The 18,785-nt window shown below is 41.1% G+C and overlaps 1 protein-coding gene across 3 annotated transcripts in view; it reads right to left on the bottom strand.

The window, feature by feature from the left end:
* The window catches only part of sept7a (septin 7a), a 54,040-nt gene that overhangs the window by 9,629 nt on the left and 25,626 nt on the right, over positions 1–18,785 (bottom strand). For all 3 annotated transcript variants that reach the window (XM_034131094.1, XM_034131095.1, XM_034131096.1), the window contains 5 exons: positions 7,855–7,955; positions 6,768–6,902; positions 4,857–4,974; positions 3,670–3,762; positions 3,109–3,205 (listed from right to left, as the gene is read on the bottom strand). In XM_034131094.1, coding sequence (XP_033986985.1) covers positions 3,109–3,205; positions 3,670–3,762; positions 4,857–4,974; positions 6,768–6,902; positions 7,855–7,955 — 544 coding nt within the window. The remainder of the gene's footprint in view (positions 1–3,108; positions 3,206–3,669; positions 3,763–4,856; positions 4,975–6,767; positions 6,903–7,854; positions 7,956–18,785) is intronic.

The following is an 18,785-nucleotide window of genomic DNA, read 5'->3' as shown; positions in this document are numbered from 1 at the left end:
TTGTAAGGTACATATTTCAAATAATCTCCAATATATTACAATAATAATAACCCAGAGAGCTGCAGTGAGAGGGAGCACCAGCAGGGGGCATCCCTTTAGCACCAGTTAGCATTCCCTCTGCATTAAACCTCCCACAGTCCTCTCTGTGGTTGGGAGGTTGCATATCTCCTCCATCTCTCTCTCCCTCCCTCTCTCTCTTCCATCTCTCCCTCCTCCGCCTCTCCTCCCTCTCTCTCCATATTTGTGTTGACTCAGAGCCAGAGACATTTTTGGTATTCCAGAAATCCCAACAGACAAACAGTTCATAGTAAAACTCCCACAGTCCTCCAGCAGGCTGCATATATTTTCAAACCACCTTTACTACACTAACAGAGAGAACTCTTTAAAGTAGAGACACTACATACTGATATACACCTGAACATCAGCAGGAGAGGACTCTTTAAAGTAGAGACACTACATACTGATATACTGTACACCTGAACATCAGCAGGAGAGGACTCTTTAAAGTAGAGACACTACATACTGATATACACCTGAACATCAGCAGGAGAGAACTCTTTAAAGTAGAGACACTACATACTGATATACACCTGTACATCAGCAGGAGAGGACTCTTTAAAGTAAAGACACTACATACTGACCTGAACATCAGCAGGAGAGGACTCTTTAAAGTAGAGACACTACATACTGATATACACCTGAACATCAGCAGGAGAGGACTCTTTAAAGTAGAGACACTACATACTGATATACACCTGAACATCAGCAGGAGAGGACTCTTTAAAGTAGAGACACTACATACTGATATACACCTGAACATCAGCAGGAGAGGACTCTTTAAAGTAGAGACACTACATACTGATATACACCTGAACATCAGCAGGAGAGGACTCTTTAAAGTAGAGACACTACATACGGTTCAGTGAACATCTCTCAGTGTGCTACGTGTCACTTTATCTGAACACTGTATCTTTAAAGCTTTGAATGTCTCACCAAACTGTGACAGAGACTTCCTGTGTGAGGTCAAACTCAGCTCTCATTTCCTGCGCTGCACAGACTAACTTCTACTTTCCCACTAATAGCTTCACTATAAACACTCTGGTGATGCTTCTTTTAAAGCATCAGTATTGCTTGCTTGTGGTTTCTTCATAAAAGGCTTGAAATGTTGCTAATCTTTGGTCCTGATGGGACGTTTCACTGTTAGTAGATCAAAGAAAAACAACCTGACAAAGCCAGTTTGCAGAAAACATGACTAAAATAACATTAAAAGGGATAGTTTGAATGTTTTGAATGTAGGTTTGATAAGGTATTAAGCCATAGTCAGTGTATAACTAGCTATTTTACACACACCTGTAGGCTGTTGTCACCGCTGTCAGACAGCCACTATATTTGCTACCTTCAAATCCACCAAACTCCATTGACTAAAGCAGTCATCATTAAATGCAGAAAACTAGACGTTCTGGTCTCCCGCTGCCTCAATCAGCTAGTCTGTACCATTAAAAACACCCAAATTACTAAATAATACAAACTAAATGAATTACGGCGGAAACTACCGTCTTCTGAGAGTTAAAATGACTGTTTTTGTCAATGGAGTTTGGTGGATTCAAAGAGAGCTCAGATAGTGGTTGTGTCTGTTACTCTGAGCAAAAACATGCGACTGATCCCTTTAACTGGTGTTGTGTCATCAGACAGTTTAACAGTGATTAAGGAGTTAAATTAAGGACACAGACATGTTTTAAAGCCCCCTGTGGAGTAATCTCATTATCTACTTATTAAGTTCTTAAGTTTCTCACTGAAAAATACTGTGTGTGTAATGTGAGGCCTACCATCAAATGCTTTATAACTTATGTTGGAAAAATACTGAATGTCCTCTTCCAATATCAGAGTACACATGATAACAAAGGTATCCCAACTGTAGCTGTGAACATGACAGGATGTATGATTACCTAGAAGAGCATCAGGACTGTTTGAGGCATATGATAGCTATGTGATTAACATGATGATTCAGCCTCTATGGAGAGAGACATATGACAAGCATGATCATTTCTGACGTGGAGCTAATCTGAAGTAAACATTGAATACTGCTTTCTATTCCTCCATCTTGTGACTGTGTAACTCCCTCTCTTGTATATCAGCATGTGAAGGACACTGTTCAGGAACTAGTTGATGCTCTGTATGTGATGACTACTTCCATTCTGGAGAGGATCACAAATACATGGATCCTGAGTTGAACCAGTGATATAAACTTACATTTTGTGTTGGACGTTTATATGTATGTATCTTTAGTTTCTTATGTTTATATACACTTTTACCCTAAATGGATCAATTGTCACAAACTCGATTTCCCTCTCGGAATAAATAAAGTTGTGTGATTCTGATTTAAACGGCACATGGATTGTGTTACTGCTCTGCAAACCATCTACACATGATGTCTGATCAATAATCCAATACACAGTGGAAATATTGGTGTGTGTGTTTCTCTGTGTGTGTGTCTATGTGTGTGTGTGTTTCCGTGTCTGTGTGTTTCTCTATGTGTGTGTGTGTTTCCATGTGTGTGTGTTTCCGTGTCTGTGTGTGTCTATGTGTGTTTCTCTATGTGTGTGTGTGTTTCCGTGTGTGTGTATGTCTATGTGTGTGTGTGTGTGTTTCCGTGTCTGTGTGTGTCTATGTGTGTGTGTGAGTGTGTGTTTCCGTGTGTGTGTTTCCGTGTGTGTGTGTGTGTTTCCATGTGTGTGTGTGTGTGTCTATGTGTGTGTGTGTTTCCATGTGTGTGTGTCTGTGTGTGTGTTTCCGTGTCTGTGTGTGTCTATGTGTGTTTCCGTGTCTATGTGTGTGTTTCTGTGTCTGTGTGTGTCTATGTGTGTTTCCGTGTCTATGTGTGTGTTTCTGTGTCTGTGTGTGTCTATGTGTGTTTCCGTGTCTATGTGTGTTTCCGTGTCTATGTGTGTGTTTCTGTGTGTGTGTCTATGTGTGTTTCCGTGTGTGTGTTTCCGTGTGTGTGTGTGTGTTTCCGTGTCTATGTGTGTGTCCATGTGTGTTTCTGTGTGTGTGTGTGTTTCCGTGTGTGTGTGTTTCTGTGTGTGTGTGTGTGTGTGTGTGTCTTCTCACCTTCAGCCACCCCCCAGGGATACTGCCTGCCACGCACTCTTTTCCCGTTGACCTCGATGATGGTGTTACTGCCAACGACCGCCAGAGGTAAACGATCCTGCAGAGAGGAAGAGGAGGAGGAGGATGAAGAGGCTTCAGAATCCTGTATCACAAAATCTAAAATCTAATTATAAATGCAACTGCGATAAATAAAGTCTACAGAATTTTATTTTTACCCACAAGGTTAAGGTATATCTGCAGGATGTCCCTTTCTGTGGCTCGTTTTGTGATGTTGTTTTTTATGGATGCATGCAAGTGAAATTCCTCGTACGTTTAAACCTACCTGGTAATAAACCTGTTTCTGATTCTGATGTCGTTTATTGTATTTTTCTTACATTTTTCATTTCATTAGCCTTCCATGTTTCTAAGGCAATCACAAAATGGGATCGCTTCTTTTCAAAAACTAAAATATTTGAGGATTACACGACTGACTGCATAGCTCACGCACAACAGAGTGTGTGGGTACGATATCATCGCTGCAGTAAAATCTGTTTTATTGAACGTTTCTTTAGAAAAACACACCTTGATCCTCCTGACCATCTTCATCTCCTCCTCATCGTCCGTCTCCGGGAACTCGTAGATTTTGATTTTGTGCTCCTGGATTTCTTTCATGATCTGCAGAGAGGAACCGGGGTGAGATGGAAAATCAGATGAGAGGCGATGAAGAGGAACGTCGATGGTTCCAGCGGAGAGTCATCAATACACGGGCTGTTTATAGACTGGCTTCTGCTCAAGGTGAACCGTCATGTGTTCCCTTTCAATCATTAGTCTCCATACTGGGTATATGTACAATGTGCACACGCTACTTTCTACATATGTCTGTCTATATACATCAAAGCTTACAGAAATAAATTGAAGTACCGAAAATATGCAGGCTTTAGAATCCTGTATCACAAAATGTCAAATGTAATTATAAAAGCAACTGCCATAAATAAAGTCTACAGATTTTATTTTTACCCACAGAAGTGAAAGTATATAATTCTGCAGGCTGTCTTGTACGCTTCCCTTTCTGTGGCTCGTCACCAATGTCGTTGTTTTGTATATTTCACTAGCCTGCCGTGTTTCTAAGGCAATCACAAAATGGGATATTTTCTTTTCAAATACTAAAATATTTGGGGATTACATGACTGATTTTGACAGTGAGAGGTTACAAATCAAGAGTCTTACAAGGAGTATATTTGAGTTCATGCATATTCGTAACCTTTAAAACATGACGTACATTTTTAAAACCTTTAACTAGTACTAAATAAGTCAGATTCGTGAAACACATAATGCTGGAAAAAGTGCATTTGATTATTTATGCCACTTAACAGACTAAGAGATTAAAAGAAAAACCTCTGAACCACACACACACACACACACACACACACACACACACACACACACACACACACACACACACACACACACACACACACACACACACACACACACACACACACACACACACCACACACACCACACACACACACACACACACACACACACACACACACACACACACACACACACACACACACACACACACACACACACACACACACACACACACACACACACACACACACACACACACACACACACACACACACACACACACACACACACACACACACCACACACACACACACACACACACACACACACACACACACACACACACACACACACACACACACACACACACACACACACACACACACACACACCTGGTGTTTGAACTGTTGGCACTCCTCAGGAGTCATTGTGTCGGCTTTGGCGATGAGGGGGATGATGTTCACTTTTTCATGTAACCGCTTCATGAATTCAATATCGAGGGGCTTCAGTCTGAGGAGAAGGAGAGACGTTTACAGGTTAATAGAGTCTCGGCTGCAGGACGACAGATTTTAAAACAAGTCTGACCTCACACTGCACATCTGGAGAGACCTAACAGCGTCGTAAATCAATCGGAGTGGACTCTGGATATATGACGGTGTAATAAGGTAATTTTAGGTTAAATGAATGAGGTTACAGAGCTGAGAGGAAGCGGCTTAATAATCCTCTCTGAGATGAAAGAAACTCCAGTATTCTCTGCTATTAAAGTTGTGCATTTCATTAAATCAGAAACTAATTCATGGGAGAAAGCTTTGATTATTCTCTGAGGTTATTAAGTCATAAATGAGCCACGAGAACAACGAGGACAAAGATGGGTTCATTGCAGTCTAATGTGTTGAGTTTCCTGAAAGCTGCAAGTTGTTTTTCGTCTGAATGATGTCTCTTCAAAGTCCGGATGAGTCTTATAAAATAAAGATTCTGAGTGTTTACTTATTGCTAAATCTGATTGCAAAGCATAATTTGATTAGATGATCCACTGCAGGAACATTACACGACAATCTGCAACGTCTGATGTGAAGGGTTTGATCTGAATTTGCAAAGAGAAGCCATCTATCAATTTGAGAAAATAGTCTGAACAAATACATTGGTTTATACTATTAAAGGTGGGGTAGGTAAGTTTGAGAAACCGGCTCGAGATACACTTGTTATATTCCATGGAATGCTCTTAACATCCCGATAGCAATGAATATCTGAAGTGCTTTGACAAAAAATCCATAAAGAAATATCATCTGTGGAAGCTGTAGTACTGTAAAAAGCACGACCAATCATCTGAGCCGGCCCGGCTAAAATAACTGGATGGCCTACCTGCCTGTCAGCCTTCCATCTGTGCACAAACTTATCTCGTGCCCTCATTGGTCATGTGCGCGTTCGTGTGTGTTGGAGGAGGGGCTCTGTAAGGAAGTGGCAGATTTTCTCCGGTTGTGTATTTTCAAATTCTAGCGATCTTGAGCTGGTTTCTCAAACTTACCTACCCCACCTTTAAAGTGGTCAGTTTGTATTACTTATTTAATATTTTTACTTTACTGTACTTCTTTGCTTTAAAGCTGCCATGTCAGTTTATGTCATGGTTGTTAACTTTCTAATTTAGCAGGGATGCAACGTACATTTTTTCGTCTTTGTTTTTGTGTGTTGTCTTTTTCCTGTGTGTGCTTATAAATGTGGAAAAGATTAATAAAGACAACGGGAAAAAAGTATGAGAAATTCCCGATACGACTCTTCAGAATCTCCCCCCATCATTATGATTACTTTTATTTGCATATTGACTGGTTACCGTGCCATTTCATTAGTGTTTTACAGCTGTATTCGTCTGCCTGTATTGTTTTGTGTTCATCTGTTGTAACTTTGTTCATGCTGCGCCAGGTCGCTCTGGAAAAACTGATTTTAAACTCAATGAGACTTTTACCTGGTTAAAGAGAGGAAGTGCCCTTATTTATTGTTTTGTATTCTTGAAGAGAATGTAATGTATGCTTGAACTTTGTTTTATATTGTTAAAAATGATAAGAGTTATCTTTCCCGGATGTCATGTGACCTCTAGCCCCGGATGTTTACTTTGTGAGTAAAACTGCGCTAAATGTCAATAACGTGCCTTTCTACTGCTGGTCTACTAGACGAACACGTTTTCACGGTGTTTCATAATTGTTCCAAGAGGTAAATAAACGTGATTGTGGACATCAGTTCGATGCGTAATGTTCTTTCAAGACCAGAGTAGTTACAGATATATATATATGTATTCCTGTGGTGCGTACCCGTGTCCGGAGGGAGCGATGAAGTAGAGGCAGCACTGCACTCTGCTGTCGGGCATCTGACGTCTGTTCACTCGAGATTCTGCGTTCAGATAATCCTCAAACTTACTGTCGATGTAGTCGATGACCGGCTGCCAGCTGAGGAACAGAAACACGTTACAGTACAGGGAAACATCTTCAGTATATTACAGTCAGAGATGTAGAAGTACACACATCCGTTACTCAAGCAGAAGTACAGATACTCGTGTTTAAAGATACTCTGGTAAAAGTAGAAGTACTGACTAAACTTCTTTACTCAAGTAAAAGTAAAGAGGGCTTTGAAATGTACTTCAGTAAAAAGTACCCATAACTAGCAGCTGTTTTAAAGAGTACCTGACCTCCCTTTATATTAATAGAACAATAATGTCATTGTTAGCTAATGAATGTTTCCATGCTGAACAACGGCAACATGACAACGTTTTCATTGGTCCCTCTTCTTTAGAGAAGACCAGGAAATGATGGATACACGGATCGTGTTCAAATCAATAGGCACGCAATGACTCTAAATAATAATGATCACGCCACCAAACACACATTCAAACTAAAGGAACCAGCCTGTTTGGAAAATGTAAGAAGTTTGTGTTCAACATGTAAGAAGTAGAAAGTACAGGTATTTGTGTTCAACATGTAAGAAGTAGAAAGTACAGGTATTTGAGTTCAACATGTAAGAAGTAGAAAGTACAGGTATTTGAGTTCAACATGTAAGAAGTAGAAAGTTCAGGTATTTGTGTTCAACATGTAAGAAGTAGAAAGTACAGGTATTTGTGTTCAACATGTAAGAAGTAGAAAGTTCAGGTATTTGTGTTCAACATGTAAGAAGTAGAAAGTACAGGTATTTGTGTTCAAAATGTAAGAAGTAGAAAGTACAGGTATTTGTGTTCAAAATGTGAGAAGTAGAAAGTACAGGTATTTGTGTTCAAAATCTAAGAAGTCAAAGTAAAAAGTCATGGAGTAAAGTGCTGATACCAGAAACATGTACTTAAGTACAGTAACAAAGTATTTGTACTCCACTACTTGCCACCTCTGATCACAGTGAGGTAAATGAACTCACCAGTTGCTGTTGTCCACGGCGTCTCCAAACCCCGGCGTGTCCACGATGGTGAGCAGGAGGTGAACACCACCCTCTTTCACCAGGACCTTCGACTGCTCCACCTGCAGAGGAACACATAGAAAATATTTTATAATACTGTACATTACATTACATTACTTTTTTTCAGCTGCTTACCCAGAATTCTTTTAACTTGTTTTAGCACCTGCTCTATTTACAATGTTGTGTTTAAACTATCTCTTTTATGCATGGTTTTTATGAATCTGTTATTCCATTGTGTTCCTTTCTGTTGTCTTCTTATTAAAAGGTAGGGTAGGTAAGAATGGAGAAACCGGCTCGAGATCGCTAGAATTTGAAAATACACAGCCGGAAGAAATCTGCCACTTCCTTACAGAGCCCCTCCTCCAACACACACGAACGCGCACATGACCAATGAGGGCACGAGATAAGTTTGTGCACAGATGGAAGGCTGACAGGCAGGTAGGCCATCCAGTTATTTTAGCCGGGCCGGCTCAGATGATTGGTCGTGCTTTTTACAGCGCCACGGCTTCCACAGATGACATATTTGTATGTATTTATTGGCAAAGCATTTAATGTATTCATTGCTATCGGGATGTTAAGAGCATTCCATGGAATATAACAAGTGTTTCTGAAGTGAATTACCCACCCCACCTTTAAATGTTAATGATGATGTAAAGCACTTTGAATTGCCTCTGTGTCTGAAATTGTGCTATATAAATAAACGTACCTTACTGTGTTTTAAACAAGTGCAAACCAGAGAGCATGGATAAAAACATTAATCTAAAAAAAGGAAGAGATGATTTTTGCAAGATATAGCTTTTAGCTCATTTCCATCTGCAGTCCTGCAGGTACACGAGATTTAAATAGCAGAAACAACCATAAACTACAATTAATTTACATTAAAATTGCAGACCAGTTGCCATAGAGTCTATTCCCTTAAACGTATCAGTGCTTCGACCCAATTTCTCTCCAGTCTGTATTGCACATTGCTGCATGAGTGCAAGTAGAAGTACCTTTTTGTAAAACATCTATAAAGATGACCAAAGCCAAAGCCACAGCATCATGAGTTTCAGCATGTGACACTTCATGCATATTAGTTTATATTTAACTATTTATTCACAAGGTTACACAGGTTTGTTTTCTACCAGTGAGCCGACACAACAGGTGTCTTCAGTTAATATCTGACCAACAGCACCTGACAGTCGAATGGTTTTAGCTCGTGGAATAGTGTTTGCACATGAAGAAATATTAAAGAGGCCCTATTCTGCTTCGTGTGACACTCCCTCTCCTGTAGTGTGTTCGATAGGTGTTCTTTGCCTGTGTAAATGGTCTGCAAAGTATTCCTTCCAGAGGGAGTTTCTCAGAACTAAATCAGCGCTGCAAACCCATTACTCACAGTAGACCAAAACTATTTAGCATCTTCTAAACATGCAACCTCAGGTCTGTGTAGAGCGTTATGGCGCATTTCCACTGCAGGGCCTCGCACGGCTTAGTACGGTATAGTTAGGCCTTGGTAGGCCAGGCTCACTTTATGCTGCGTTTCCATTACAGTTTAGTAGCTGGGGCAGTAACTATAGTAACGCAGTGTAGGCGGAGCCGTGACGTCATCTTCAATGAGAACCACAAAACCAACAGCAGCCGTTAGCTGTTAGCACTCAAGCTCACAGTTCCTCATATCTGTTCAGAAACTAGACACAAGTTAAACAAGTACAAACCACAGACTGTCTGTGTCATGGTGAATACAGTCGCTGGTTTATTTATGTCTGTAGGCCGTTGTTGTGAGTGTGGACGGTTGGAGCATATACTGCGTTAGCTTAGCCGATCTCCATTCAGAAAACACGCATTTTAAAAGGTTTTTCTCCTGCCGTCTGTCTGCAGACTTGACAAAGCATTAATTCATGGTTTTTACTAACCGGTATCAGTATGTTGTTACTTCGGCATCATTTTGAAACGTGTATTACAATTAAATCATGGTCAAATGTGTTCATTGTGTTGTAGTTGTAGCCACTCACATCACTAGTTTAGCATACTCAGCCCGGTTGTTGGCCCGGAAAGAACCACGATTTTGGAGGGCCAGAAAAACTGTGAAAAAGTACCCGTTAGCTGGAACTACCCCTAGTGGAAACGCAACAAAAAACGGACCGGGTTTGGCACGGCACGCTTAAACCGTGCTACGCGCTGCAGTGGAAATGCGCCATTAGAGAGATGAAGACGTGGTGAACAGAGCCGGCACTGAACGCACCACAATGATCAGAGTCCGAGCTTTGATAAGCGTCTGTGGGGTCGAGACGGGACTCGTGATCAGGCTCTCAGGCTGAGTGAGTGATGGGAAGCAGTTTCTCTGAGGTCAAGCGAAGGCCACACAGCTGTTCACACACAAACATTCACACTCCTGAAATACATACAGCATTTCAGCCCAACTTGGTGTATATCTTCCTGAAGCTTCACGTCACCACCGCTAAGCTAAAGGCGGCTAATATTAGGCTATAAAGGAACTACAGCACGGTCACATGACTTCACGTCACCGCCGCTAAGCTAAAGGAGGCTAATGTGGGGCTATAAAGGAACTACAGCACGGTCACATGACTTCATGTCACCACCGCTAAGCTAAAGGAGGCTAATGTGGGGCTATAAAGGAACTACAGCACGGTCACATGACTTCACGTCACCACCGCTAAGCTAAAGGAGGCTAATGTTGGGCTATAAAGGAACTACAGCACGGTCACATGACTTCACGTCACCACCGCTAAGCTAAAGGAGGCTAATGTTGGGCTATAAAGGAACTACAGCACGGTCACATGACTTCACGTCACCACCGCTAAGCTAAAGGTGGCTAATGTTGGGCTATAAAGGAACTACAGCACGGTCACATGACTTCACGTCACCACCGCTAAGCTAAAGGAGGCTAATGTGGGGCTATAAAGGAACTACAGCACGGTCACATGACTTCACGTCACCACCGCTAAGCTAAAGGAGGCTAATGTGGGGCTATAAAGGAACTACAGCACGGTCACATGACTTCATGTCACCACCGCTAAGCTAAAGGAGGCTAATGTGGGGCTATAAAGGAACTACAGCACGGTCACATGACTTCACGTCACCACCGCTAAGCTAAAGGTGGCTAATGTTGGGCTATAAAGGAACTACAGCACGGTCACATGACTTCACGTCACCACCAACATCTAAGACAAAAAGCAACACAATAGGTAACACAAACACCATGTATAGGCTTTGATTTCAGTCCAACTTAAAGTGGACCTATCATGCTATATTATAATAATATAGTGTAGGACCATACCTATATAAGGCATATTTATACTTTTTGTTTTTCAAAATACTAAACAGATCATGCATTTTAGCCATGCCTCATTTCGCTGAATTTGAAAAATGTTAGCTCTGTTTTAGCAAGGGCTGATTCAGTGAGAACAGCACCATCTACAGGCCTGGCATATGTACTACAGTGTCTCCAGCGCTTTCGAACGGCAATGGCCGTGGCTGTCTCCTCCTGATTGGTGGAGTTGGCCCAATAGCCGTAGCGCCACTGTCCTAACGTCAGGACAGTGTTCAAATCTGGATCAGTTTTTATCAGATCCGTTGCAGCCCCTTTTTTAGAGATTTGGGTATGGAGGAAAATAGAGAGGGTTGTGTTTTCTGACACTTGGTGAGTTCCCTGGAACACCGGGGACACATATTCATGTAGAAAAGACGTACAAAAGTGCATTTTGCACGATAGGTCCCCTTTAATGTATATCATCCTGAAGCTGATGACTCCTGACAGATTATGAGTTCTGACTGAGAGGCGTCAGTGTGGAGTTTTAGAGAAATTGTAGAGTTTCCTGAGCCACATTTGAGCTTAACCTCAGTTTAAATGAGCCGATAACGTACACTTAGAGCACCGCAGGCTGAAGGGCTGAACTCTCTCTGCACCGCAGGAAGGCTTCACATCAGATCCTCACAACAACATGAAAACTCAAACATGGGCAAAAAGTCAGAAACATAGAAACAGAAGAGCTGAGAGATAGTAGGGAGGCCTCTTGAACACTACTTAGGATGAATGATGGGACAGAGAGTACGTTTATGTGATTTAATGTTAATGGATTAGTATTTTGGGGTAGGCTAACTGAAACATTTATAATCACCAAACTACAGAACAAATTCATGGCAAAAGGATTCAATTAATGGTTATCCATTTATGTTTCTTAACAAGATATTTCACTGACCTAACAAAGCCCTAAAACTGTTAAATACCTCATGAAATTAAGATAAAATGTACTTTATTAACCCCAATTTTTGTTTTGTTTTTTGTTGCAGCAGCATAAAAAAAACAAGGAATTTTACATGATAACAAATTAAAAGAGTAGAAGTAAACAATTCTGAAATATAAACATCTCAAAATAGAAATAGAAATAGAAATAAACCATTATTAGAGAGTTCAAAAATATACAGATGACCATGAAGATAACAAATCTATAAACTGTCTGACAAATAGAAACTGTCATTCTGAAAAGAAAACTGAAATTCAGGATCTGATAATGTATTAATTCCAGCTACGTTATGCTGACATGGCTGCAGTAAAAAAGTCCTGTTCAGCTCAGGGATGATTTCTTTCTCCACCTCAGCCCCGTCTACATCTCGTTTGCGCTGCTTAGCTGCTCTCTTTGTGGCGTCATCATTTATCACAAAGACAACATTTCCCAGCAAAGCTTTTACAGCGGACCCTTAGCCCTTTGACCCCGCTCATTATCACCAGCATCAGTCATGTCCTGATATCCATCACAGGCTGGCTGTTTGGATCTGACCTCTGACCTCCAGAGCTGCTACCGGCAGGGGGGCCTGACAACGTGTGCAATGACTAATACTTTTTTAAATACCTCCTCAATTCCATAGAAAACTAAATAAACATGATTTATACGAACTGGTGTGAAAAAGAAAGCTACTGCAAGATGGGTGGAATACTCTTAGTCTGTGAGTCGTTAAGAAAGATAAAATGCCATCAAGACTAAACTGAGATGCCTTTGAGATGACATCACCACCGCTAAGCTAAAGGCGGCTAATGTTGGGCTAAAAAGGAGCTACAGCACGGTCATATGACTTCACCACCGCTAAGCTAAAGGTGGCTAATGTTGGGCTATAAAGGAACTACAGCACGGTCACATGACTTCACGTCACCACCGCTAAGCTAAAGGTGGCTAATGCTGGGCTATAAAGGAACTACAGCACGGTCACATGACTTCATGTCACCACCGCTAAGCTAAAGGCGGCTAATGTTGGGCTATAAAGGAACTACAGCACGGTCACATGACTTCACGTCACCACCGCTAAGCTAAAGGTGGCTAATGCTGGGCTATAAAGGAACTACAGCACGGTCACATGACTTCACGTCACCACCGCTAAGCTAAAGGTGGCTAATGCTGGGCTATAAAGGAACTACAGCACGGTCACATGACTTCACGTCACCACCGCTAAGCTAAAGGCGGCTAATGTTGGGCTATAAAGGAACTACAGCACGGTCACATGACTTCACGTCACCACCGCTAAGCTAAAGGTGGCTAATGTTGGGCTATAAAGGAACTACAGCACGGTTACATGACTTCACGTCACCACCACTAAGCTAAAGGCGGCTAATGTTGGGCTATAAAGGAACTACAGCACGGTCACATGACTTCACCACTGCTAAGCTAAAAACCAGGGGACAGGAAGTGATGAAATGCTAACAGACTCACTCCTGCATCACTCTATACTCCCTGTGTCTGAAATGATGCTTCAAGACAAACTTTGGGTCAAATTGAAGAAATGTTTTTGTGGACAGCCATAAAGTGTTTCTCCAGAAGACATGCTGAGTCATGTTACACACACATGCTGCCCACAGACAGTGATCTCATGATGGAACAACAAACCTACCACAGACTGTCAGGAATGTGAAGACTTCAGCTTTACATACGGACTGCACGCTTATTTACGTGTCATTTACTGTGACGGTACAGTGGGAAAACAACCACATGTGATGGATTCAAGTCAAAGAATGTCACGAGTTTAACTTCAGCATCAAGTACTGCCAAAACTCTGCAAATATGAAACTGTTTTAGTCTTTAAAGTTCCTGCGGGGTTCGGGCCTAGCAGCATCCTGTCAATGTGTTGAATTCAATCAATAAACCCACCTCATAATGCTCCATTTTATAGACCACAAACTGATGTTGAAATTACCAGAATTATATCTAATGTTAGCAGCAGGTTATGAAGGCACTTCTAAGTTTAATCATTTAAGCTCTATTAAGTCAAAATGAGTACTGAGCAAAGTAAAAATCATGCCGTTGTTGTGTTGCGTTTAAATGTAATCTTGAATAAAAATAGATAGATATTACCTTAAAGGGGACCTATCATGCAAAATGCACTTTTGTACGTCTTTCATACATGAATATGTGTCCCCGGTGTTCCAGGGAACTCACCAAGTGTCAGAAAACACAACCCTCTCTATTTTCCTCCATACCCAAATCTCTAAAAAAGGGGCTGCAACGGATCTGATAAAAACTGATCCAGATTTGAACACTGTCCTGACGTCAGCGCTACGGCTATTGGGCCAACTCCACCAATCAGGAGGAGACAGCCACGGCCATTGCCGTTCGAAAGCGCTGGAGACGCTGTAGTACATATGCCAGGCCTGTAGGTGGTGCTGTTCTCACTGAATCAGCTCTTGCAAAAACAGAGCTAACATTTTTCAAATTGAGCGAAATGAGGCATGGCTAAAATGCATGATCTGTTTGTATAAAAAGTATAAATATGCCTTATATAGGTATGGTCCTACACTATATTATTATAATATAGCATGATAGGTCCACTTTAAGCTTTTTAACAGAAAACATGCAAGTACATGTAAAAGTCCAAGGGATTTTCTACTTTAAATTCTTGGTTTCTTACGTATAGGGACGTGAGGCTTTAAACAGTACTATCAGAAGAATAACACTTACTATTTCTAACACAAAAAGGTAAATCCCATTAGCCCTGACAATACGATATGTATCTGAACATGGCTCTCTGTATGTTCATCATGTGGTTCTCTTTAAGGGTCATGCTTTTAGTCAGGTGCGTTAAACTATCGGCTTAAAGTCCAATTTAAATTGTGAATCTAAAAGGAAGCGTGTTTTCTGAGAGGGAGAGTATCCTTTAAAAATGCAACATGTCCTATCAGATGATCTTGTGACACACTGTATCAGCAGTGTGATGTAAACAGGGATCAGGCATGTCTGAGCAGGAGACGATCTGGGGATCATAATAATTTCTGTCCTCAGCTGATCTGACTGAGCCTCTTCACCAGAAACACCGTCAGTCACCTCCTCTTAAATAACTAATATTACATGCAGGACTCCTCTGGGTTCATAGCGTTCTTTGGCAGGAGTTGAGACCACAAATATTTCAGATGTAATTTGTGTGTGGAGAGAGAGAGAGAGAGAGAGAGAGAGAGAGAGAGAGAGAGAGAGAGAGGGAGAAAAGAGAGAGAGAGAGAGAGAGAGAGAGAGAGAGAGAGAGAGAGAGAGAGAGAGGAGGAAGCTGCTCTACTTGTTGCAACGAGACAGGTAACATATTCTACATGCAATATCTCCTAATTATAATACTAATGTATAGTAAAATATACAAATGTACAACTTAATGTTATTACTTGCTGCGACTTCAATAAGTGTATGCGTTTACTTGCTTCTATGATGCTGCTAAATGTGTTCTTGTCTCATGAATATTAGTTTACTTACTTTATATCGCCTTTAATCTGCACTTTCCTCGTTCGCTGTAAGTGTTAATTTCCCCATAAATATAAAAAATGGACTCCTGATTTCTGAACACAACAGACAACAACCCGATTGTTGTGATGCAACAAACAACACAACAGGCAACACAATAGAACAGACAAGACACAACAAGCAATATGTGCCAAGTGCAATATAAACAAATTATAATACAATCAAATATATACTATCTTTTTACCATTGAAGAGTACTTATCTGATTTTATTTTGTTAACGTTTTCTTGCCTCTTAAATCTAAATGTAAATGTACTTATTTTTATTTTTGCCTTTTCTCTGCACTGTCCCCTTGGCTGTCGGAGTTTAAATGTAACCCAGGATTAAAGGATTTCTGATTTCATAACAAACAACAACCGGATAGTTTTGAGAGTAAAAGTTGAGGATTTTAGGAGCCGACAGAACACACACCAACTAAATCTGACTTAAACTTTTAATAAGTGCAGATAGGGTGTAACAGGCAGGTGAACTAATTGGCAGCTCAGTGTGTGTGTGTGTGTGTGAGTGTGAGTGTGAGTGTGAGTGTGAGTGTGAGTGTGAGTGTGTGTGTGTGTGGGGGATTAGGAGATTTACCGTAAAGCAGAAGATCAGAGGGAACAGGTGAAGGGAGGATCTTCAGCGTGCAGCTACTGTACACACACCATCTCACACACACACTAACACACACTGTAACTACAGACAGAGAGAGGAGTGTGTGCTCGTTCACACGGCAGTCTCAGATTTCACTTCAAAAGGCTCTGCCGTGAAGCAGCTGCGGCTCTATTTGAGGAAACAGCCAAACCCTGAACCTCTCAAACAGAAACATTGAGAGCTGCTTTCCAGCTGCACAATTAATCTAAATGTTACCAACATCACAGTTTGGACGAGTGCAATGTTCAAAATGCAGGAAGCACAATGTTTGTTTAAGGCTAAATATGTTTGATATACCATTTTGAATGAAGTATTGTGGAGCTGCAGAGATATCCCCACCCAAAAGTCAAATTCTACAGGCTTATTAAAACGTATTTGTTTGCTAGAACAGCCGGTAAATTCAGAAAACTACATAATTTTACTGTAAAAGCAGCCTTTTAAAACTTTGAAAAGACACTTAGAATAACATAATATCCAAAATCTAAGACAATATCTGATCTAATAGCGAGATTTCGATGATATAAAGTTACATTGCACAGCCCTATATGACATTTCAGCTCACAAAAATTATGATTTGAAAATGTTATAACTGAAGTAAAGTAGTAAAACACAAGTGGGTCGGTCATTTGAGTTTAATAGAGCTTTTAATGAGGTTAATGTTCATCAACCTGCTGACATCTGACCTTGATAAACGTGCCGAGTGACTGACATAATAAGCATAATTATCACTGCACATTTCTTTAAATGCTAGGTGTGGTCATAACTGGTGCTACTGGCTTTAAACCAGTCTATGGTCGCTTCTCTGGTGCGCACCAGACGACAGTTTTTCAGAAGGTTCGGTTTGCGTTCACACGGGCAAAACTCAAACGGACAGCGGAAATGCTGTTCAACCATTGGTCAGACATTAAGGGGGTAAAAACGCAAATCCCGGCAATTTCTACCGCAGCCCCCGCCATGGAGCATCGGCAGGTTATTTTCATGCTGTTGTTAATCTGGAGAGCATATCAATGGACTCTAGCGCCCCGAGCATATGATTATATAAGACAACGTCCGTTAAAAAACATTATAACATATAATGGGAGACGTTCTGCAGTAAGGAGGGGGTTTCACCGACAGGGGGCTCTTACTTTTAGGTATAGTTGACGGAGCATTTTCACTTTACACGACACTGTTCAACACTTAATTCTGCTTCACTCTTTAACTAAACAACCGCGGATGTCTTGAAAGACTCTTTCGCTAAAGATTTTGAAGACATCCACGTTCTTGTGACTCGTAAATACTACGTTTCCTATGTTTTGGTGCGGACTGCGTTCACACCAGAGATTAACCGCTCCAGAGTTCACTTGCAAGCGGTCCGAGACCACCTCTTTTAGGCGGACCAGAGTCCGGTTGTTTAGTTCACTTCAGAGGTCTCGGGCTGCGTTCACACCGACCCAAACGAACAGCACCAAGTGGCTAAACGCACCAGAGTTCGATTCAACCGGACTATACAAGGCTGGTGTGAATGCGACCTATATCTAACTAAAGACCAGTGAAACTATGCTTTTCAGCAAAGCTAAGAAATAAACAATATTTGGGTCGCACCGATGAAGAGACAAGAGTAAACAGGGTAGAAAGTAAACCTGTAAAAGAGACAAAGGCCTCATATTTGTTGTTAAAGAAGCTCCTTTAGTTTACTGTACACAGAGGCGCGTGCCTGGTTTTATCTCCACAGGAAGTTGTCTGTTTATTTGGGGTTTGTGCAGTACACAGTTTAATGGAGGTGTATGATAACTACTATCATTCAGACACAGGAAATACAGCGTCATTTGTTAGGATTGCTGTCCAAGTTAGGGACGTCATATAGTGCTAAATTCAGACTAAGATAGAGAACTCACACAAGCCATCAATTGAGCTAAAGATAAATAAATCTTTAGGTAAATACATGTGAAAACTTGACTCCTGTCATCATTGTAATCCGTGAATGTTGATGTATAGGGAAGTGTTACATCTGGGTTAAATCTAATAATCCGATTTCGTTGCCTAATTTGAAATTGGGACACAATCCCTCTCTTGTTGCAGCAGATGAACCGGTTTCTCTGTCCAACACAAACACATGGGTGGAACAGCTGAAACACGATGTCATACACAAAGTATTCAGAGGATTTACCTGCAGCTGAGAGACAATAAATCTGACGCTTTAACTGACCGAGTGAAGGAAACCTCTAGTTTAAACTTTAGGTCAAGGAATGAGTCCATAAACATGGAGATAAGTCAGTATTTTATTACTTCCTGTCCCCTGGTCTTGAGGTCAATGGTTTTCTGAATGTTAGCCTGAGGTGTATGTGGTAAACACAAGCTGAAGAGTTTTTAACGGTTTGTTCTACGACATAAAATACGTCAATAAATACCCCACTGGTGAATACAAAAATGGCTATTGCTAACAAGTGTCTACATGAGACGACTAACGTCATCACGCCCAACATTAGCCGCCTTTAGCTTAGCGGTGGTGACG

This window comes from Trematomus bernacchii, unplaced genomic scaffold (genome assembly GCF_902827165.1).
Source record: "Trematomus bernacchii unplaced genomic scaffold, fTreBer1.1, whole genome shotgun sequence".
Classification (NCBI taxonomy): Eukaryota; Metazoa; Chordata; class Actinopteri; order Perciformes; family Nototheniidae; genus Trematomus; species Trematomus bernacchii.
The sequence above is the reverse complement of the archived record's forward strand: the minus strand, read 5'-3'. Positions and strand labels throughout refer to the sequence as shown.